Raw genomic sequence first — 23,525 nt, 5'->3', positions numbered from 1 at the left:
AAGAGTTGTCTTGACTTCAGAAACACTCGAGGAGAGAGTCGTAAGTCTTAATTTCAAGGTGTCTCTGAAGATAATAACTGTATCATCACTGTGCAGATCAAAAGAGCCTTGTGATTCCTGCACATTACTATCAAGTCATGACAGAAACCACAGAAAGCACTCAGCAGGCTATAATTAATATTCTTTCAAATTAAGTGTTCTTAAAAGTCGCTGCAGAGATGAGACATTTATGCAAAGCACATCAAAAGATAAACATATTTCCTTTAATTGTCTTGAGGATATCAATTTTCTTTTTATCCCATGGTGAGGCGCTCTAATGTTTAGGGAGTTTGAATCAATGCCACCAAATTCGGATATAGCATTTTTACTCAGTTAAATAGCCATAAGAGAGCCTTACAGGCCTGGTCCACGCGTGCTCTATTTACCTGTAGCAGACGTTATCAGTGCAGGGGTTGTGGACTTTGACGATGACAAACACATGTTGGAAATGAGAGCGGATGTGTTTCGGAGTAAAAGGAAGGGCCCCAGGCTCCTGGAACACTATGGTGACGATATCATTGCCAATGTGCCTCTTCCTTAATAACTATAAAAGGGAGAGAGAAATGGAGTCAAGTACAATACAAGGAGAAAAAAAAGCATCACATAAAGGGTTAATATTGTACAATAGTTCAAATGTACACAGTTTTATAAACATTCATTAGTAAAGATTACAATTTAACAGTAAATTCAATGTTTTTCTTTTAGGTGGGACTATGTAGGATTTGCTGATCAAAGATGGATAATAAAAGTTTGTCACAAATGCAGTCAAACTGACTTGTAGTCAGTTATAGATCTATCTATTTCTCTAAAATTAGCTAACATCAGGTACCATAAGGTGCTGCTCGTAGAACACCAAGTTACATGTAGCAGCAGAACCCTAAAGAATACTGAATTGAGGAAGAGTGTGTCTTATTTCTTACAGTATTTGCATACTTTTGCTTTAAGGTGTAGCCATTATGGACAAACCTTTTAAAGTATCAGTGTAGTTTTGTAGAAGAAAGCTACTGCTGCCTAATTCTGTCTTGCCTTTGATTAGACAAGCCAAGCAAAACAAAGGCTCCATTATATTACAATGTGGAATGACAAACTGAATGAGATTTCTATAGCATCAGCACCTTCACACCACTCTGAACTCGTTTTACATACAGCTTTTATTTATGATTCTGAATTGTAATGTAAGATAGAAGCCTTTTTTGTATTTCTAACCGAACTTAGGCTTTGTTTAATGAAGAAGACCTGTTTACTTAAACTCAATTTAGACTTCTGGTATTGCTGAATTGTGCGATCATTAACCTCATTCTCTGCCTGCTATAAAGTTGTCATTGAGGGTCAGCATGAGGCAGAATCCATCGAATGCAGGATTAGAGGGTTCAGTAGGTGAATTGAAAACGATGAAGAGAAAGGGGTGAGCTCTGCTTGGGCTAAAAGATTACCTCCAGGGATTAAATGAAACTATCCCAGTGTATGAAATACAATTGACGGAGGAGAAAAGAAGGGAGAAAGAAACCTCCCCTTTAATCCTGCCAATCAGACATTTTAGATACAAATGATACGATTCCATAAATTAGTGTGTAACTGTGGATCCTGTTCCTGGATATGTATACCGTTAATACATCTGCAGGGTGTACCTACTGATTTTACTATGGGCTCAAAAAGTACTTCCACTCAAGCAGTGCAGGGACTAAGCCTCTGTAAACCGCAGCTTTATCGGGCCATCGCTCACCAGTCTACATCCACTTAATTCCACTTGTTAGCGGAGGCAGACACAGAGGCCCATCTAATACCAAGTCAGGTCCGGCCCCTGGGGATGCATTGATTAAAATCCGACGGTGGGGTACCGTTACCATGGGGACGCTCATGCTTTCAACTGATAGGTCATTACCGTTGTGGAATGAGCCTCTGGGGAAGATTGGCAGGGTTCGGAATTGAAGATATCCTTAAAGGAAGCTGCTCAGGGACTTATTACCGCCATTAGACGGCGGCTCACCACACTGTAAAGCCAACACGGTGGTCTGCTGAAGAGGATTGAGTGCCAAGTGTGGAGTTTACTGACCTGTTGTCTGTTGTTGGGCGTGTAGGGTAGCATGGTGGACACGTGGAACATCAGCTCGTAGTCTTTGTAGGTGGTGTAAAGAGAGTGTGAGCCCGTGGAGTCAGCTGTAACACAGGACAGGGCAGTCAAGGTCTCCGGCCTCATTACTAAAAAGGCCATTGTGTTAGATAAGCCAAAGATGTAATTAAATACAAATTAAAGGCAATACACTTTAACCGATATTGATTTTTTATTTCGGCCTTTGTTTTCCTGTCCTATCTGTGGGTGATAATCTATTGCAGGTTATACAGTCAGTATGAAAAAGTACCTTATACAATCCAACTTAAAAAAAATTAAACTATCCCTTTATTGAGGCTATAACAAAACAAAAAACACAAAACCCCCCAAAAAGCAATATTGTCCAGAGCTGTGCATCTGCACTCAACAGGATTAGAAGAGTGTGGGCTGAAATGTGAGTGTTTTGTTTTGGTGTCTTTAATCTTACTCTTGTTATCCAGCTGAGCTCTGTACTTGGTGAAGCCTTTGAGCCGCACCCTCTGGCCGAGCAGATCCAAGAACTCCTCCAACGCAGGGCCGGCACTCTCGTTGTTGTACATCTCTTCTTCTGTGCTCTGGCCCGCCTTACAGTAAAGCACTCCCACCTTGTGCTGGAAGCTTAGCTGGAATGGGGAGCATACACAGACACTCAGCGGTTAAGTATTCTTTCCTGTTGCTGATATGTATCACACACCACCACTCGTTACGTGCTGCACATTGTGCACTCAAAAGCATGCGAGTGCCCCCTTTCCATCATGTCACGGCTAATGTGAAGGCCTTCATAACCCTTCTAGGAGAGAGCTGAAATCCTCTTTTGTGACGCCAGGCTATGGATTTTTGTGAGCTTGGAGCGGAGCATAAATCAAGTCAAGCTAATAGCTGCTACTTAAGAGCAGCTGTGGAGCAACGAGGGATGAAATACTGACACATAGCATGAGGAGAACTTTGCTTCATGACAAGAAACTCAAAGCTTCAATCAATAACATTTTGATATGTTTTTAAAAGACTATACTTAAATTCTAGACAAAATAACAGGCCTTAAATGGCATTGGCAACACCCCACTAATAATACTCTTGATTCCACCATTGTTCAGCAAAAAGTGCCTCAAAAAAGATGTCAGAAATAGTAGTGTTGTTCACAGACAAGCAAGTTAAACGGCACAGGTTTTCACGGGGAGTTTTTTAAACATTATCCGGAAAGGACAGGTCTGACATGAACCTGTCTCAGGAAGAGACAGGAAGGAATAAAACATCGGAGTAATTCTTCGCGCATGGAGAGAGTGAGAGGCCCTCTCCGCCAATATGAATTGTTCATGGTTTACAGCTCACTGATGCTGGCCAAGAGACAGAGCCAAAGGGGGGAAAAATAGAAGAAAAAAAGCCCCCCTGTTTGTCACCTGTTACCCAACAAATTCACAGCTAAGGACAGCGTGATCTTGACCCAGGGTGAATGTGTCACTGCGGCAAAAACGCTTCTATGAATGTGAAGGCCAACAAATGATCTTTAAACCGAAACAAATTGGAATTGTCTTTTCCCTCCGTTACAGGTTATGGGTTCCCGCTGTGCTCCCGACACTGTTGTCGTGATGACTTTCTCCATCAGGCCACCGCTCTGCACTAAAGCTCCTGCGTTTGGATGGAAAGCTATTATACGATCGAGCCCAGTGGAAATAGCCTCATGTGCAATGATGTGGTCTTCTATTTTTCATCCTGAATGATATGGACTCACTTAACCTCCTGCCCCTTTTAACGGACCTGCCGCCGAAGGCAAGGACAATCACATTGCCCTTTGGTGCAAATTTAGCGGTGCCTGAAAAGTGCAGAACCATCAGGACAAAAATACACATGAGTAATGCTCCTGAGGTAAAGCTCATTGTGTAACCGCCTTTGATGTGGTTTTTTGGCGGTATCAGCTCATGTCAAGGTAGAGCAGCCATGAAAATAAAGAATTATGCCATAAAACAGATCTAGTTTAGCTAAAATAATCCACTTGCTAAAGATCTGAGCATAAGATGCTAGTAAGCAGTTTTACTTATTATTTTCAATATTCCTCTATCTATCCAGCGCTGCAGGGTAGATGTTTGCCCCTCTTCTTCTCTTTCTTCCATAAATGCAAAGATAGAAATACTTAATGAGCGGAGAGAGAAATGAGGACACTGCTCCCTTTGGAGATTTCTGCGGAACACCTGAGGGATACAGCGGTGCCCTAACACAACACACAACATCGCTGTGACATCTGTCTGCACTGCAGTGTCCTCAATGCAGCAGACATTTAAAAATAATGCCTCCCAAAAACAAAGCTACAAGCTTGCATCATTACACAAACATTGCTATTTCAATTCGTGCTGTTTTTAGGGCAGAAGTTTTCACATTCTGCAGAAATCCCATCTAAAAAAGGGAATGTGGAACGTATAAGGGAGGAGAGAAAAGTCTCAGGGTGACTTAAAGTTAATCCTCCAGTTTCAATGTCGTGACAGGGGATTGATTTACATAGGAGGGAGTTGATTTTTCCCTGCACTGCAATAACCTCAGTAGGTGGTAGATTACAGTATTGAAGTTGAGGGACAAATCTCACTTGAGCCTAAATTATACATCAGAGTTGTCGCTGTGGGCATCAGAAGTGATTTATGATCCGGCAAAGGCTTTACCTGTCGACGAGTGGAAGTAAACTTGATATGGAGTGTTTGCAGTTTGACGGGTTCATGAGTTTATCCTTTGTTTAAGTTGCAAAACCCAGAACTGCAGAGGAAATGTGTTTCTTTCTAGTTGAGGAAGATGGTAAATTGTTCAGCATAATCGAGAGGGAAAGATAAGTGACCTTTCTCTGACCTCCTCCATGATTTCTTCACTATCACTAAACCTTTATCTTGTTCATTTTGCCGCCTTTATTATCTGGAGTTAGAAAATTAAAGCTTGAAATCATTTTTTTTTTTTATTTGAAAGCAGCTGATAAACAGTTTCTATTAAACAAGAATTCCATTTTCCAGATGCAACAAAAGATTCATTTCTACATCAATGTTTTTTCTTATAAAAATGTATCATTTGTGATTTCCATCACTTAAAGAAAATCTAATCTCAAAAATCTGATGAACTGCCTAATGCTTTCCCTGTCCATCTGGCACACTGAGAGTTCACTGTGATCTACAATGTGATCTAAAATACAGTCACATATGTTCTGTTCTCTTCTTACATCCAGAGCCATTACAGCAGTGCTTTCAGAGATATTCTTTCTGCAGAGCTGATCATCAGGTTCATTTGAAGGCTGCCTGGCTCCGGGATACTCTCATTCACTAGACTAGCTTTCTGTTCACCAAAAGAAAAGCTTTTTCACACACATGCACACACTCAAACAGAGGACTCTGCAGTGAGCATACACACAAGATAAATCCTGGGATAAAGCTTTCTGCATGCTGTTGAAGAAAATGATGTACTCAAACAAAAACAGGCCTGGCAGTCCGCTCTACTTTCTGAGTAGCTGCACTTCCTGTCCAAAATTAGCTTCCTCGCATAAACACAGTAGAGGGGCGGTGAAAGTCCAGTTTCATTCAAATGATTTTCGATTACGGGGTACTTAACATTTTTAACTTTTGCTCAACAAGCATAACATTAATGATTAAAACAGGACTGAACAAAAATACTGATGTCCAAATATAAAGTGGCTTCCACCGGGGGTTTGGTTTGAGGTCTGTGAGGAGGAGTGCGAGTTGGAAGAGCCCCACTTAACTCTCCTTCTCCGAAAGTAGTTTCTTACATCACTTTATTGCTTTTTTCTCCCCTGTGTGTCAGTTTCGGTCTTATATCAAAGAAGGTATCTATTCTGCACGCAGCCTCTCATACCAAAGGCATGAGGAGCTGCATGGCAGGTGAACAAATTCTCGTATCAGCTCCTTGAGATCTGGCAGGAAGCACTTCCTCGAGCACTTACTTACAAAGTTACTTTGCCATAATTGGATACACAAGGTCTGTCATCATCTAAAGTGCATTTAACTTGCTTTGGAGAGGACACTACACTGCTCTTGTTTATGTGTGTAACACAATCTTAATATACAAGAGGACACGGCTGACACTTTCTATTATTAAAAGCCTTTCCCCTGTCAATTGGAAGGAGGGGTTCATGCTAATGAATATAATTACACTAATAAGCAGCCAATTCTCTGATAGGAAGACAAGCAGTACAGCACCAGCTAATCCTCAATCCTTCCAATCCTGCAGTTTAATTAGATGAAAAATGAAAGGCCTTTAGATCACACAATGAATTCATCTCTGACACCTGTGACTATGGAGAGCCCATATCACTAATAGCCATTTTATTCAAACAGAGATAATGCAAGATGACATTCTGCGCCACGCAGACAGAATACCAAATCACCTGCTCTCAGACAGAGTAAGCTGTCAAAAGTGAGTTACTTTGGCTTGTGTCTGAGTGTCATAACGGCAGAAAATGTGAGTTGAAGTAGTTGATGCTGGCTGCAGAGAGAGTGGGATTCATATTGATTCTAATTAGGTGTGATATTGGCTGTCTTACGCCTCCATGCGGGAGCCTGTGTTCATCTATAATAAGCAGCCCACATATGGGATAAAGCTACCTGCTATTTGAAGTTAATCCCTTCCCCGTTTCCTTCTTTAGCTCACACAAATGTCAGAAATATAGACAGAAGTATCATATGATATCAATACAGCACAACATTCTGTAATTCTAGCACATTATGTGTAATACTGATATGTGGCACTGAAGGCTTCAGATCAAACAGCTGGAACATATTTGTGGATGATAATGAATTGGCTATGGCTTTACCTTATTTAAAGGTTAGATTTAATGAGGGGGATGTTCATCAGCTGGTTAGCTTTGATTAGCATAAAGGCTGTAAATAGGGGGCCACAGCTAGCCCTGCTCTTTCTAGTCGTATGAGGTTAGACAGTAGTGATTGACTCTATGACCCGCTGATGGAAGTGATGCACTATTTTTACAATGTCAGTATGAACTGAGAGTCTGTAGCAACATTTCCCCCCAAAATATCCTGTATTAGGTTATTCCTATTGCAAAAAATGTAAAGTGTCCTACTGCTGCAGTTTGACCTTAACGGGGGAGACACGATTTGACTTTTACTATAGAGTAGTCACATGTAATACAATGTATTGACTAGGGAGTTAGACTACAAAACAAGCTAAAACTGTAATTCATGACAAATTGTCCAATTGTGGCCGGATAATTAAAACAACAATAATTTGTTTTGCTCACTAAGAGATTCTGGGACCTGCAGTAACAACAGGACTCAAATAAGTCACTACAATCAGACAATAATAGGTCAGTTAAACTCCTTTAAAAAACAGTTAATACCATCAATTGTCATTCTGTCAATGCAACTGTGAACAAAGACAAAATAGTTGCACTCAACACACTATAGGCTTCTCAATGTACTCACCCCCTGCTCGTCCAGCTTGAGAAGCTGCTCCGGGACCTTGGGGGAGTTTAGCGACAGCCTCAGACACGAGATGTTAATCTCAGGGATGACGTATTCCAGTACTTCTTTCAGCGGCAGGCCGCGGGCTGTCCCGTGTCTCGCAGTGGACGGGATGGCATCCTCCAGGATGGCTCCACGGAGTGTGGTCAGCTGGCAGAAAAGACAGATGATAAAGTTTAATCATCGGGTGTGTTATGAGGTTTTGATGTCCCTTTGAACCAAATATTAAACGGGACTGTTTAAAGCAAAATCAAAAAAGGTTTTTTCTTGCCTTTATTATATTTGTGAACAGGAATCATTTGTTTATAGTTAGGTAGAAATAAATAGTTACTATGTGAAACTGCTCACTATGAGGTCTTTGGTTGAATCTCTAACACTCGTCAACCCACATTAAAACAATCAAAATAAATAATGACTTTTTGTTTGCGGGGGTACTGTCCCTTTAAGGTAAGGTCGGCGTGTGCATGATTACCATATAGGTCATTAGGGTCATTCAATCAGTGATTGTATTCATTTGGATGCTATTGAGCCATTATATTTGATTTCACAATGCTGTAAATGAAATGTAGGCTTATGTGCTAACTGTTGTGTGAGGCCGTTATAATATCCTTTTTATGTTATGCCCTATTATGTAGGGCAATGGCTCCATTACAGCGCCTTTGGAAGACATTAGGAACTCAAATTCTAAATAATTACGAGGGGCAAACTGAGCATTAGATGTTAAGTGGTATTTTACTAGTAAGATCGTTAAAGTGCCAGTAAGTATTGACCCAAGCAGCTTGAAGACCCCCACTCTGTGTCCCCGGTGTTGTTGTTTGGAGCATCACAGACACATTTACGCCCATAAATCTCATTTCCATCCACGCTGCCTGTGGATGTCAGCACCGCAGTCAATTGTTGTCCGACAGAGAGGCTTTCTGAAAAGCAGATTACTTAACAGACTTAGAAAGGATTGAGAGTGAGAGTGGGCCGGAGAGAGGCAGAGAGCGCCGGGGCTAAATGATAGGAGCACTTGCAAATAGATGCTCCGGCAGTTGGGGAGTTGAAATAGTGTCTGCGTGATACTTGAAGGGCTAACGTGACCCAGATACATTGTTTTATCGTGGGAGTGGTGCTTTACACCAAGAATGGCATCGGATATCAGTGACATTTCCCTGCCTGTCACATCTGTTGCACCTGAATTATTCAGTGGAAGAGACCACCCAGCATCAATCAAGGAGAGCTTTCTGTACCAACAGGGACCGTGGCACTGTGCATTTTAGTTTGTGGATTAATCACGTTGTGTGTACACGCGCGTGATGTGTGTGTGTGCGAGGCTGTGAGCCGGCGAGGACTGATCACGCTGACTCGGATTGACGACAGCATCAGTGTCTGCATGACTGACCAACAGAGTCACAACTGGCACAGACTCATTGTGCACATTAGGGTGCTGGGAGCAGCTTTACTGTAGGAATAGAGAGCTGCAAAGAGCCACCTCTGGATTTCAGGGCAACTGAAGCATTCCTGAACTTGAATGAGCCCTGAGCTGATCAACCTTAACTTGTCTTGCTGAATGCATATGTTGGGAACATCATTTAAAAGCATGTTTTCGGGCCTGTAGACAATTCTTCAATAGAGCGATACAAATCTACCCCTAATAGTTCCACGTTGGTTTAAGACAACAAGCAGTGCAGAAAAAGTGCAAATGGGGTATTATGGTTACCTGGCTGGTTCTGAAGGTGACTCTATAATTGTGCTGCATTCCATCTTTCTCCCTCCCGTCGTCCAGCTTCTCCCTGCGGATGCTGACCGCCACAGGTCCCAGATTTTCATCGACCCCAAAGTAGTTTTGATGTTCTGAAATGGGAAAGAATTATTTGAATTAGACACACATTATTACTGCATCGATCCAGATTTGTCAGAATAAGTGTCTTTATGGCCATGGGTGAGCTGTGACAGTGATTACAGAAAGCAGCAGGGATCCAGTGGAGATTTGACATTGATTCATTTTGGATTAGAGGTTGGCATGTAGTGGTAGCACTGGGATTTAGGAAAAAAACTAACAAATAGAGCCAGGACACAGTTTGAACCTGGGTGACCCGTCACCGACCCAAATAATCTGCAGCATGGCGCTTTTCACGCTATCAGAGCAAAGCAATATAAGAACGTTTTTGTGTTGCATGGTTCAGTATTAGAGATGAATTTGGGAGTCTGAATAAAATATTTGCTTTAGATTATTCATTTTCAAGTAAAGAATGTATAATCCTGCTGTTAAAGTTAGAGCTACATTTAAACACAGTGGTTACACAGTAAGTGTCCTTAACCACCAGGCCACCAGGAAGTCCCCTCAGGTCAGGCTCAGAGTATTTCTGTACTTTAGACAACATTTGAGTGTTTGTAGATTAAGCCATTATAAGAACTATGGCTAATTTCAGTGTCAACGTACAAATATTTGAAATGTGTCATAGCTTGCTTAAATAAGACACTCAAAATACACTGTACTTAAAGATAATATTGTGTGTATGAGAGTGTGTGTTTAGGACATGGACTGGAGCAAGGCTGCAGTGCCTTGAGCAAACAGCCCTTAATCCAGGCTAAAGCTGGGAGAAAGACCTGGATTCAGCCTACGACAAAGAAAAACCTCAGCAGAGACTTAAAGCGATGACATTCATTAAGAGATTTCTGCAGAGGTTTTGGCATGGCAATGTAAATTATCTGATTCTTGTAACGGTGGCATTAACGTGGGGGCAAAGCACATATCATCATGAATAATGAATTAGTTGAATGGAGGCAACGCGGAGTTAACTGCCAGAGGAATGCAGAGCTTGTCAGGGACGGAGAAGTGAGTCCAAATGCTCTGTGAGGCATAAGGTCAAATGATGGTAGGAGGCCTTGTGGCCTCGTTGCATATGAGCCACTAAGCATCAGAATACCAGCAGCATAGAGAGCGAGGCAGTGTGGACTGTAGTGAGAGCATTTTGTCAACGCATTTCTATAACATGTCACTGTTACTCATCACTTAGTTTTGACAATTTGCCAAAGGATGCAGACTGGATGAGTTTGATTGTCATGTCAAATGATGCATCGCTTCCATCTTCCTGTCACTTCACACTTCTAAAAAGTTCGGCACATGTTTGCCTCACTTTTTTGTGACTCAAAGACTTTATTTAATGTCAAATGTCTCCATAGGGCATGGTTAGGATTAGAAGCTTTCAGCAACCTATGACTAGCAATGCACTGGTTGATCTGCCACCATCTGATACATTTGCACATTGTGCCGTATGATGGTTAAAGTCAGGCATACACTGGCACAGACTGTTATGTAAAAGCCATACACACACCGCATGTCATCGATAAGGTAAGGGTGCAAGCTGGAGATTTACAAGTCGAATCTGGAATGTGGAGGATCAACCTTTCTTTTCAACAATGAGGTCGAAATCAATTGGCCAAGTAAAGTTCAAAAAGTTGCATCTCTACCTGTTAAGCTCGAGTGTTGGCACTGTAATCCAATAAAAAACAATTACCTTCCACTTCCTAAAAAGCTATGAAACCCCTGGTTCACCCTCTATTGTATATCTCAATGTCTACCTACACATATATAACCATGACCTGTGTGTAACAAGTCTTGGCCCGTGGGTGTGAAGGAAACACTGTGTCCATTAGGGCGGCCTGGGGACAAACATTCCTGTTGCTAAGGGAAGGAGGACTTTAGGCAATCAATGGGATCAATGTTCAGCCCGGGTTGATAAAAGCTAGCCCTAAAGTGGTGACACACAGCCATTTTTGTGAGATTGAGTGTGTGTGCCTATTTTTATGTGTGTGTGGGTGTGTGATTTTTGTGGTGAACCAGAGGTGATGACAGACTTGTCTTTCTGATAAAACACCTCATGAAAAAAGGGCAAAGGCTGCTTCCACATACTGTGAAAGAGGCATCTTCTGTTAAAGCTATAACATGAGAATGATGCTGACAGCAACACAGGGTATTTCTATTATACATTTGGCTGCCACGGAATGAGGATAAAAACATAATACAGCTACACCAGGGATGCGTTAACTATGCGTGAGTAGGCTCAGTTGTACAGTCTATCATACTGTAAGTAGAGCAGATTACTTTACGCTGGGTCTCAATTAAGTTTTCACGCTGTCACACTGAAGAGTATTTTCCCTAACACAGAGATTCTTTTTGAAGAAGGTCAGGCGTCTCTCAGTGTGAAAGGTGAAGCAGCTGTTTTCTGGGGAGGCTCAAGAATGGGTAACCCAATCTGCTGAGAGCGTCTCACAGACAGTGGGGAAACAGATATGTGAAATGCGGTGATGGGTCGGGGTCTGCGTAGTATTTCCAGTGTCGGCCATGTAGGTGTTTTAATGAGGGGACCTGGGACCTTGGCATAGTTTTACTGACCCTAAAGTTTCATAGGATGGGGTCGTCACACCCCTGCGGCCCCCACGGGGAACAGCTGCAACACACCCTCTCACTCACCTCTCTCTTCTCACATGACTAATCACTGCTTCTCCGCGGGGTTCGGAGCAATATCACAGGGCGGACATGACCGTTCTTCTCCCGTGGAAGTGAAACACACACCCTTGCGCCAAACACAAGACTGCTATTGTTCTGGCCCCTTATTTCATCAGGCCCTAAAAAAATAACCGGGCCGGCAAGATATCTGAGGCTGTTCCATTTGGGAACTTGCTCACACAGCGTTGTGCATAATTTAAAAGGAAATGGATTTGGCCTGGAAAGTTTAATAATTTTTAACATTTAGTCATTTCAATCCTCCTGTTATAACTCTGTTTAACGGAGAAATCACACATCATCATCATTAGCATTCCTTACCTCTGCCGTAGAAGAATTTGTGGTAGTAGTATGCTCCGAGGTCGATGTGCTCAATGATGTAGCGTTTGACCTTCTCCCTGTGGATAGGCTGGTTTTCTCGAGGCACCTCCAGAACAGAGACTCCTGCGTTGGTGCAGTGGGAACTTAAAGAGGATTCGAAAGAGCAGCTCTCCGACATACCAGTGTAGTTGGCACTGTTGGCTCTGGAGAGGGAGATCTTCCTCTCGCCCTCGCCACCGACCTCGTTGCGAAAGTGAGGACAGCTCAGCACTAAGCCGTTGCTCTTCCGGTCCCCGTCATCAGCGTCCAGGTTCTCCTTCGGGTTCAACTCCTCCCTGCTGCCCAGTGGAGACTCAAACATGGGTGTATTTCCACTGCTACATCCAGCCGCCCCACTATCTATCCCTGCTCCGGGTCCAGGTCCAGTCATAGCCATAGCCATAGCCAACGCTCCACCTACGACTCCGCCCCCGCTTCCTACCACAGCACCAGGCCCGAGTCCAGCGGAGGCAGCTGAAGCCCCGGTGGTGGTGTTCTTCCTCTGACACAGGTTGGCTCTGCCTGCCACCGCCTCACTGATGTTGAAAAGAACACTCTGGACGTCATAGTGCGCAAAGCATTTTTGGAAGCTGAGCGGCCGCCGGTCATCCTCTAAAGAGAGCCGCAAGGCATCACTCTCGCTCTTTATGGTACGCAGCTTCCTGAACAGGGACGTTTCAGACGATTCAGATTTAAGGCGCCTCATGAAGGACTTGTCCGGCTCCCGGCTGTAGAGGAGAGAGTGGTCTATGTAGTCGTAGCCTGGAATGTGGACTATCTCACCCCTGGCGATCTGGGCTGCTGTCTGCAGGCTGGGGGAGAGTGCGACGTCGCAGCGCAACAACTCGGGGAAACCCATGGGCGGTATGCTACGGCGGTCCAGGGTTTCCACTTGGTAACCCCTTAGCATGGTGAAGAAGCCTTCGCCTGTCAGGCCCTGGCGGTCAATGGAGGATGTGCTGCCGTACTCACGATGCAGGGACGCACCAGTGTTTGGATTGACAGCGTGCTGGTCCATTATGTCCTCAGAGTCAATGTCACTAATGGTTACATCGCTGTTGCTGCGTTGGCGGATAGGATGGAGACTCTTCAGCGGTGAGTGGCTGAGGAGGTCGCTCAGTGTGTATTTGTCAGAGTAGTCTACCTCCAGGCAGACTGACTCTCCTTGCTCCAGTATTTCCACACAGTGTTCTTGCTGGCCGTTCTGAAACACTGGTATCACGCTCTGATAGTTTGGTGAAGGTCGTCCGTCCCATCCATCGCTCCTTGGTGGCCATTCTGTCGCTCTGGCCCTGACGCCCATTTTAGGCATGGCTGGAGTTCCATTTGTTTTATCAGGTTTTCCCTGCATGTTGGGGGCTGGTGGTCCCATGCTACCATTCAGGGCTTTGAGTTTCCTGTTGAATAGCTCCTCTGACTGCATGGCTCTGTAGTATTCTTCTGGGCCTCCCACAATTCCCGTGAGGTTTGATTTGTTATCCGTCACAGGGCTCAAAATACTCATATCCTGCCAGCAGACTCCTTGAAGAGCAGACTTTCAGGACACTTCTTCATTACATTATGTGATTTGCTCACTGCTGAGCGGAGGAGGAGCCTCGTTCCTGAGTCAATGAAGCAGCCGTCGTCATAACTCACAGAAGGCGGCTGGCACGACGATCGACACCCAGCATTTGGATGTCAAGGACAAGTGTCTGAGGGGCGCTGAGGCACAGCGGAGCGAAGTCTTTTCTCACAGCATGCCGTCAATGCAGAACGACAGCTGGAAGAGTTGGATCTGTGGCACGGAAACAAAAACAGAGAAAATGTTAGCACAAGGCGAGAGGGTTAGCACACTTACCAAGACATTTTCATTTCAAACGTAGGGAAAGGAAGTTCTGTTCCTTAAAATGACCCCAAACACAGCGCATTCAGTTCAGCTATTAAAAATGACTGCACGGCTGACCTAGTTTGTCTGTACCCTGTTATCTTGAAATAAACTCCCACTAAGGGGTATGTAGAGCTGTATTAGTTTTGAAATTGTGTGGAGCATATCATCGAAGACAGCTAATTAGTGTATTTTCTAAGAAGAGCTGGTGCCATTATGGGTTTATAACAAGATAGATGGATATCATTGTTGGTGCTTCCAGCCAATGCCTAACAGATGGCGGTGAAGCAAATTACAGCAACAAGAGGCAGATGTTCGGCTAAATGTTCACATGTACCAATATCTGCTCCAACCGCTCGCAGCATCATCAAGCTGCAAATTATACAGAAGGGTAGTTTTGCATATTCATTCCCACTTCGCCTTTTGTATCTGATGGAGTTGATTAGGAGGAAAATGAACAACGACCCAATTAAGTAAATGGCCTATGACGTATAACAAATTCGCGGAAATATGACGTTGTGGTACACTCCACTATCATAACTACAGAAAATTATGTTTTCAAGTTTAACCCTTGTTCAGTTTTGTTTGTTTATCTTGGGGAATTATAATCAGAAAAAGAAAAGGTTGACAACAGCAGTATTATTCATTAACCTGAACATCTGAGGACAGAGAAGGAGAGTGAAACATTGGTCGGCTTGTCCTAGAAAAACCACTTGGTTCTCCATTAGCAATTTATAGACCTTAGAAAATCAGCAGAGTGTTGGTCATATAGACTTGTTTAAAACAATTTGACATGGACAATGTAATAAAGATGATAACAGACAAAGAATGCACTGTAAGGAAGTGAGCAACTCTTCTCTCATCAGTCCCATCCCATGCTATGAGATATGTCACAGGGTCCCGGGGGGGGGTGAGTGACTGAGGTGCTACGCTGGATTCATCTCCTCAAACACTGACTTCTGCATGGCAGATTACACCATGCCACAATACAGACACCAGGTCATCCTACATTGGCCTAAATGCTTTTCTCATGTTCTTTGGGACTGGTGGTGTGCCTCATTCCTCCCTTTTCTGCAATCATGTGAAAACCCCATGAGTTTTAGAGTAAACCCTCCACATCACAGAGAAAAAGGGCACTGCTAGTTTCTTTTTGCTTCAGTGAATATGTGAAGGCAAGTTTAAGATGATTTGTCTTTGGAAGGTTTCTCTCAGTTTCAGCTCCGTCCACTTGCCTTTAATGTATTATATATTTTGCTACCAGACAACTGTTTACATTCCACATGTAGTTAGGGAGGAGGGTAAACTATTTTGGGATTCAAATGTGGGTCACATCAAGATTAGCTGCAGACCGACAGACTAGACCAAATACACTCGGGATGACCGGGAAATAATAAAGTATGCGGCCAAATACAGGTTAATGCAGGCATGACCTAAATGTGTAAAAGTAGATTGATAATGATAGCTCCTTCTGCCAAACTATCCACAATCCTCTCCCTCCCATTTCAGACTGGTCTGGTTATGAAACCACTAACCAGCTTCATTCACAACATAGAAACTGTATTGCCACTGTATTAAACAAAGGTTTGGAGAGGACGGCAAGATTTTGTGTTGTGTCATGTGAATGCATAACGTAGCGACAAGCACTGCTCTGGGAAATATGTCTGTCTGTTACAGTTGGCGTACGATGAATAATGAAATATCTCCCGGGTTGTAGTGTTCTCCTCAACAATGCCAACGCCTTATTTTCAATGCAGATTACATCTTTATCTTTGTCTGAAAAAAGGCTAACATAGAAGATGATGGTATCAAGTTGGTTCTGATCTGACAGTGGAAAAAGTGCTGATCATTTGATTAAATACAAGTATTTTTACCAGAGTGTATAAATACTCTGTGACCAGTCAAATACATAGAAAAAGCAGCATCCTAATAGAGTGAAAATACTTGCTAAATGCAAAATGGCCTATATCAAAATAATACATACATTGTATTACCGGATAATTATTGATGCTTATTATCGACACAGTCTCATCTTTATCAACACATGAATCAAAATCTGTTTGATCATGTGTTATTTAACACTATTCATAACATAAAACAAACAGTAACAACAGCTATAAGACAAAAATAAAAGCAAAATGTTTAATATTTGATTCTAAAAATTGTACAGGAAAAGTTGTTTGAAGAAAACGTAATTATTTAAATGAAGTCAAAATTCCTCAAAATGGTTACGATTGCAGTACTTAACAATAAATATGGTTGTACTAACATTCCAGCACTGCTGACTGTCTCATTTAAAAAAAGACGAGCTGTATGCCGATGTGCTCGTGTAAGCGGGCCCCAATGTTACCATTTATCTTGAAGAATGACCCTTTTATAAAATCTAAATCTGTATGTCTTTTGTACTGTACTGCATATTGTAGAAGGATAATTGTTTCTGAAATATTTTTAAATCCTAATTCTCAACTTGACAAAAGAGAGGAAATGGGACCACTGCCAAATCCAAACACTGAATATCCATCACCCCGAGACATCATGCGGGATGCCAAATGAAACAAAGACTCTTGGGAAAATGGCTGGAAATGTATTTGAGGTGTCTATAGGTCAACCAAAATATATTTGTCTAAAAAGCTCAGGTCTTTTTCTCAGGCATGACAGTGAGCAGAGGTGACAATATGGCCGTCTGCTGACCAATGGCCAAATGGCACACATTGACTCAACACAGTCCCTTTCACACTCACAATTAGAGCTAGTGACAGCAAAATGTGCCACCTGTGCAAACAGCTTTATCAATGGGGACACCCCAACAGAGGCTTTAACGGATGACTGAGAACAAGAAGAACAAAGAAACGGACATACTGTAATCTCAAAGCATGACAACAACACAGTGTGAAAGACTATTCACAGTAGTCTGTGGCGAGCAGATAGACAACAAGATGGAGGTGTAATGCTGTGTCAACACAGAGAAAGAAAAGAAAACAATCAAAGTTTTATATTCATTTAAACTATTAGGAAAGAATTGACAAACTCAAAATATAAAAATAGCAATGAAAGCTTAAAAAACATTATGTACGTATGTTTATAGCACATGCATCTGTTAATAGTCCACACATTTATTTATATATTATTTTGTCATACAGTATCTTATTCTACTGCACAGTATTTAATTAAACAATCTGTTTCATCTCATTTGATGTATACAGTTTACTTTTGTCATTTGCAATATGTTCTTGCACTATTTCATGTCTCTTCTCCTTGTATGTCTTAAGGGGATTTTATGCTGCTTTGTTGAACATGGAGCATGGGAGAGCAAAAAGAAACTATGCTGTCGCTATTGTGCATGTGGCAATATAGTCTGGAATATTTGAATGGAGCTTCCCTATTTAACCTCCAATTCCCATTTATTTTTAAATTAGCGTAAAAAAATAAAGGTAAAAACATAAGAACAAACAAAGTTGTTGTCCTCATAGTGTCTAGCGTCCCCCTGTTTGTGATCTTACACAGGGTCAGTAAGGGGTTAGCTGGCCCTTATTTCACTGTGAGGGCAGGACAGGATAAACTGAACATGGTGGTCCGTGTTTCCTTTTCCTGCCTTCTATTAGCCTCTTCCCCTGTGACAGTGATTAATGAACACAGTTGTACCATGTTTCATTCCACATCAACCCCCCCCCCCTGCACCCCCTACCAATAGAGAGTGCCACAGGCTACTTGGTCAGCAGAATCCGTCTTCTGTGTGACCTGAAGGAGGCACTTTTCTGCCCTTGCCTTTGTGTCTGTGTGTGCAAGGGAGGCAGCAGATGGAGGGTGGGCAGTGTGCTTTGCTAACAGCCCTTTATTACTGGAGTAATGCATCGCCATTATGGGTGTTTAAGACACAAGGCCTGGTGAACAGGGGGAAGGGATGGGGAAGGAAAAGAGAGGCCTAATTACAGTAATGAACTCATGTTCTGTCTCTGATGTTGGATAGTTCATCCAGGGAGGAGTGGCCCAGCGGTTCAGACAGGTCTGAAAATAATCCTCTGACACTGTGGCCTGATTAAAGGCCCGGCGGATATTAATATGCTGTCAAAAAAGTTAACGTTCTGTCCATCGTCCCAAGATTAATCGTCCACTATTACTGATATTTCACCCGGGCAGGACACACGGAATGATGTCGGCTGTGACAGACTCACTAGACAGAGTGACTTCTCATTAGTCACTTCTATGACTCCTAGAAAACTGTCCTGTGCTCATTGAGAGAAAGTTCCTCTTTGCAAAGCTGCTGATTATATCTTTTTGTTGCAGCGCTCCAAGTCCTCCATCTTTATTTTATCTTATAGATCAAACCGGGTAGTAAGGTAGCAGAAAAACACTTCACTTCTCAACAAAACTGAGCTATGAGTATAAATAATTGCACTTTCGAAAAAGAGGTTTATGTAAATGATGTCAATGCAAGGATGTTCTACAAAACGGCACTGCATATATTAACACCAAAGCTCCATTCGATGCCAGATGCAAACACATTTTAAGCGCAACATTATTAAGATTGCTACATTCAGAGCTGACAGCACTTAAGGAAATTAGTCACATACTTTATGCTCAAAAAGCAAGGGCCTTGTCATGAGCCCTGAGAAACTATTCTTGAGAGGAATGCCAAATCCTCTGAATGGTTGTCAACAAGGTCCTTTTCAGGTAGCCATGATTTTCTAAAAAGCCAAACCCGTCACTTGTCTTAGACCTCGGGTAACATTTGAAAATATCGTCTGCAGAATTAACTAGTTGATGTGTGAAGGTTTGGTAAATTATGTGTGCGAAAAAGTCATCTGGGAGTCACAATTATGCAAACAAAATATCACGATTTGCATATGTGTGGCCATCAAAGGCGCCATTAAACTGCATGTCTCTGCCTGTAAACCCATTGCCCATCATTACAGCCTATCATAATAAAACAGCATTACATTATTTAATAGACTCAAAGCGGAGGCAACAGCCTATTGTAGTTAAAAGACACATGGCTCCCAATTAAACCAATTCTATTCAAGACATGTTTTTCACTTCCTTGAAATGTCACATTCCTCTTAAATATCCTCCTTAGTGTCCAGCACCTCGGGTCAATCGTGTTTATTTTGCCCCTAGCAAGATGCTGGGCCACACGGAGCCCTGGGGTGAACACAGACCTGTAATTATGGACAATTATCTTTAATAAAGCCCAGAGTAATTGAGCCCTATTAATGCTCCTCTGTTCTCGGGGAGCAGGAAGTAGTAGCCGGCTTCGTCCCCAAGACGCCGCGACCTCCCGAGTCGAGGCCAAGCTGCAATGCAGTCATCCTCCCCTCCCGCAGCCAAATTAGGGTGCCATGTAGGTTAGAGGCCAAGATGATTACACCCATTTTCTAGCTCATGGTCTTCATTATGTAATGAGTCAGGCAGCGTTACTATGTGAAGCTCATTTACAAGTCTTTGTCAGTCCATTTCTTTTGGTTCCTTTTTACCGGCCTTATACTGCTTAGTGCTGACAGGCTGCAGCCAATCAAACGTCTGAAGTGTCACTCTGTAGCTTCGCTGCCCGACACTTGATTCCTCAATACAAAACAATGAATCACATTCCATGTCACATCAAACTCAAATACAATCAAATCTTCCTTGCACACAATAATAGTGTTTCGTCCTCCGAGGAGTTTATTTATAACAACGTGGGAGCTCTGTTTTCAATCCTCTATTGAGAGCAGCTGTTCCAACCTTGCGGTGGGAATCAGAGGGGAGTATGCGATAGTTTTGAGCGATATTAAATTCATCGCACTTGAAGTCAGGGAAAGAAGGGGAGAACCAGACACAGGCATTTCCAATCTGATGAAAACACTTGTGTTTCTGCTTCAGTGGAGCGATTATTTACCTTAACTGGGTAAGCAAAGGAGAATGGGAGGTTAAGAAGAGAAGTAAAAGTGGTGGAGTGAGAAGAAGACAAAAAAGGAATGGGAGTTTTGCCAAACCTAGCTCAAAGAGATTCCTGCAATTAAACTACACAACCAATTAATTGGGTGGTGTTATCCTCAAGAGTTCATTACTGGGGCCTGGGAAAACAGGCATACCATCTTCCCTGTGTGTGTGTGTGTGTGTGTGTGTGTGTGTGTGTGTGTGTGTGTGTGTGTGTGTGTGTGTGTGTGTGTGTGTGTGTGTGTGTGTGTGTGTGTGTGTGTCACTGCTTACACCAACTATGAAGGTATTGACCAAAAGAAAACCAAATGCACCATTCAACGTCTTCCCCTTTCATCTGCTGCCCGTACAATTCAACCTCACAACAGGGAGGAATCTCCCACCAGCTGACACTCAAATTAGCACTGATGCTAAAGCCCTGCCATTAGGCGCCGATCCCGCCCCTTCCTGAACACAGCGATCCCTCCCTATATCAGAGCCGGTAAGAACCCAATCATCTAACTCCACCCTCTCTTATTGTGGTCAGGCCACCAGCCGAACGCGCCAATATTGCACGCCGGGAGTAATGCTGAGGTTTTAATGGCCAGTGTGAAAAGAGGGTCACACCCTCAGTGGGAGGTAAGGAAACCAACAAAATGAGTTCCAGCCAGCTGCCTCATCGAGCCCGATATGTGGAAACAGCAAACTATATCCAGCCTGGTTATCATTTACAAACAAGGATAAGAGGTTAAAACCAGACACGTTTACATTTATTTAGGTTAAGCAGGGTTGTATAAGTGGTAAGCTTCTGAATTAAACATAATACTTTGCAAGTGGCTGGTGGAAATGTGACAACAACATCCTCTATCAGAGAGGATAGGGGCTGTATGTCAGTAACCAAACAGAAAGGCAATTCATCCCCAACTTCTCCTCTTCATGTCACTCCATTTCTGTCATTTAGAGCAACACTATACTCAATTTGACATCCAATTTGGCTTGTCCTCAAAGGGTGTGACTTGAGGTCTGCACCCTCCGCGCAAAAGGGTGCAATTTGCAAGTTGTGGAAACATAAGGCCAGAAATCCTGAGGTGAAAGTTGAAATGAATAGATGCAGATGCTCCAGCTGCAGCTTGTGTTACAGGAGGGGGAAGATGATTTAGAGCAAGTCCTGGTACTGCTTTACAATGACAATAAGCAGACGAGGAGCTAGTATGTTTGTTCTCTAACAAACATGGAGACAGAGTGGAGGGATTATTTTCTTCCAACAGAGGAGGGGTACAAATGAGGAGAGGAATGTGTGCCAGCCACTTTTATGATGTGCCAAAATGAGAGTCCCATTACCTTAAAAGTCTCCTCCTATCTACCCCGTCCAAAAGGCAGGAAATCCATGAACACTCCAAGTAAACACGCTTAATGTCATTTTAATCATTGGAGAAGTATTCAAATGCATTTTGACATATGCTGTATTTTATACTTAGGCCATGATTTAGGACCAGATTAACGCAACTAGTACATTATCAGAGCTGATGTCTCAATGGCAATATGAAATGTGACAGGTTTAGTAAATCGCTGTGTGTTTGTGGACCATTCTCATGGAATTACTAGTGTATTGATTTAGAAGAATTGCCTTGAAGTGATTTGTCTTGGTGTCAAATTTGGTCCACCTGGCTTGAAAATAAAAAAAAACAATAGCTTAACAAGGAACATAGCTCCAAATCTGATAACTCAAATGTGGAACTGATCATGTTAAACCATACAGAGTTGCTTTGGCTCTGTTATTACTGTAGGTTTAATCTGGTTGCATTCATCGAAACACAATGCAAAACTCAGATGATTCAAACTTGCCATATTGCCTGAGTAAACATGCCAGTTCTGTTTTTTAATATACAACCTCCATGTTCTTAGCTTTAGACCACACTGACCATTTGACATGATGCACACAAACACACACGGTGAGCTCATACCAACATGACAAAAGGCAGAAGCAGAAGACAGTTTTCAAAGAAGACAAGTGTAAGTTTGTTTCTGCAAAAAAAGAGGGCAGCATGGAGAGGGGGTGAACAAAGGGAGCTCCTGCAAGAGCAAGTAGGCGATTAGAGGCTTTCTGTTTACATCTCAGCGCACACAGACCCGAGTTGACCCTACAGCATAAGAACAATCAGTAGAAGAGATCAAAAAAGGAGGTCAGACAGCAGCACGGAGTTAACATGCACCCTCATCGTCTCATCATTCCCCGGGCGGCCGGCCTAACAATGCACTGTGGGAAATGCCCAAATTCACGGATGCCCTGTCAGTGCCCCAGGTGCAAAGACTTAAGAAGAACACACAGGCTCTATCACACAAGCGCAGCAGTGTATCCAGGACTCTATCCTCTGGCTTGAGAGCTACTTCAAAAGAAACTCTTTATACTCTGTCTGCATTTTGATCTATATAAAACCCACAAGTTAGAAAAACACACTTTGCTTCAGGATTGAAGAGACGAGACTGCAAAAAAAGGAAGTTGTTTCATACCAGACTTCAATACTTTCATAACAGCGTTGGAAAATTGAGCAGCTTTCCACAGATATAAGACAGCTGGACTGAAAGAGGCCATGGAGATGAAGCTGCACTGTCTGATATCTGTGGTTACACAGCTAAAGCCGAGGTCACTGCCCTCCCACAAGCCATCTCGCCACACCTCATCTGTCAACAGTTGTGCTCTCACGTGTAAAATTAAACAAAAGATAGCTGTTTGCTTTGCCGCGGACTCTGTGGTTCGGACTGGTGGTTATTCCTAGCCTTATCACGGAGGCAGCTTATACACGAACATGAGTCTGTTTTCCTACGCCACTGAGTGCACCCATGAGTATGCTCCACTTTGTGCGAGCAGTAGCTCCATCTGGAATGTCTAAAGCGCGGGGGTCAGCCGAGATCCGACTCCATCTCACTTGGTTCAGGGAACAGTGAGTATTTACCCAACAGAAATGGTCAATTCTTTTCATTTCCTGCACACATTCAGATCTCATAATATCTACCATATGCTCAGTTACAGACAAAGAAAAGGGGTTCTGCCAGTAGAGAGTGGTTTGTTTCAAGCACTTTGATTGTGTATAGAAGCCAGGGAACTAAAGGGGGGGAGCCATTGTCAATCCAATTATGTGTATAGTAATCCATGCAACATGAAGGCACATATCTTTCACTTCTGCTTCTCTCCAAACATCAGTTGAGTCTTCGAAAGGAATTGATTGTGTTGTGAAGCACCGCAGCAGGTTTTGAAGCCGCGCATGTTAAAAGGGTTGAAAAGCAACAGGTTTTGCTTCAAAAACAATCAGCGTGTCACTAGCATTTTGG

The 23,525-nt window shown here is 42.8% G+C and overlaps 1 protein-coding gene across 3 annotated transcripts in view; it reads right to left on the bottom strand.

Moving 5' to 3' along the window:
• The window catches only part of LOC104961235 (signal-induced proliferation-associated 1-like protein 2), a 51,487-nt gene extending 37,275 nt beyond the window's left edge, over positions 1–14,212 (bottom strand). For all 3 annotated transcript variants that reach the window (XM_010789496.1, XM_010789498.1, XM_010789499.1), the window contains exons 1-6: positions 12,404–14,212; positions 9,293–9,426; positions 7,552–7,740; positions 2,577–2,751; positions 2,093–2,196; positions 426–583 (exon numbers count right to left, since the gene is read on the bottom strand). In XM_010789496.1, coding sequence (XP_010787798.1) covers positions 426–583; positions 2,093–2,196; positions 2,577–2,751; positions 7,552–7,740; positions 9,293–9,426; positions 12,404–13,946 — 2,303 coding nt within the window. In that variant the 5' untranslated portion in view covers positions 13,947–14,212. The remainder of the gene's footprint in view (positions 1–425; positions 584–2,092; positions 2,197–2,576; positions 2,752–7,551; positions 7,741–9,292; positions 9,427–12,403) is intronic.
• Positions 14,213–23,525: the final 9,313 nt, after the last annotated feature.

This window comes from Notothenia coriiceps, unplaced genomic scaffold, assembly GCF_000735185.1.
Source record: "Notothenia coriiceps isolate Sejong01 unplaced genomic scaffold, NC01 NC01_scaffold00032942, whole genome shotgun sequence".
In the NCBI taxonomy this organism is placed as follows: Eukaryota; Metazoa; Chordata; class Actinopteri; order Perciformes; family Nototheniidae; genus Notothenia; species Notothenia coriiceps.
This window is presented reverse-complemented; position numbering and strand designations above follow the sequence as displayed.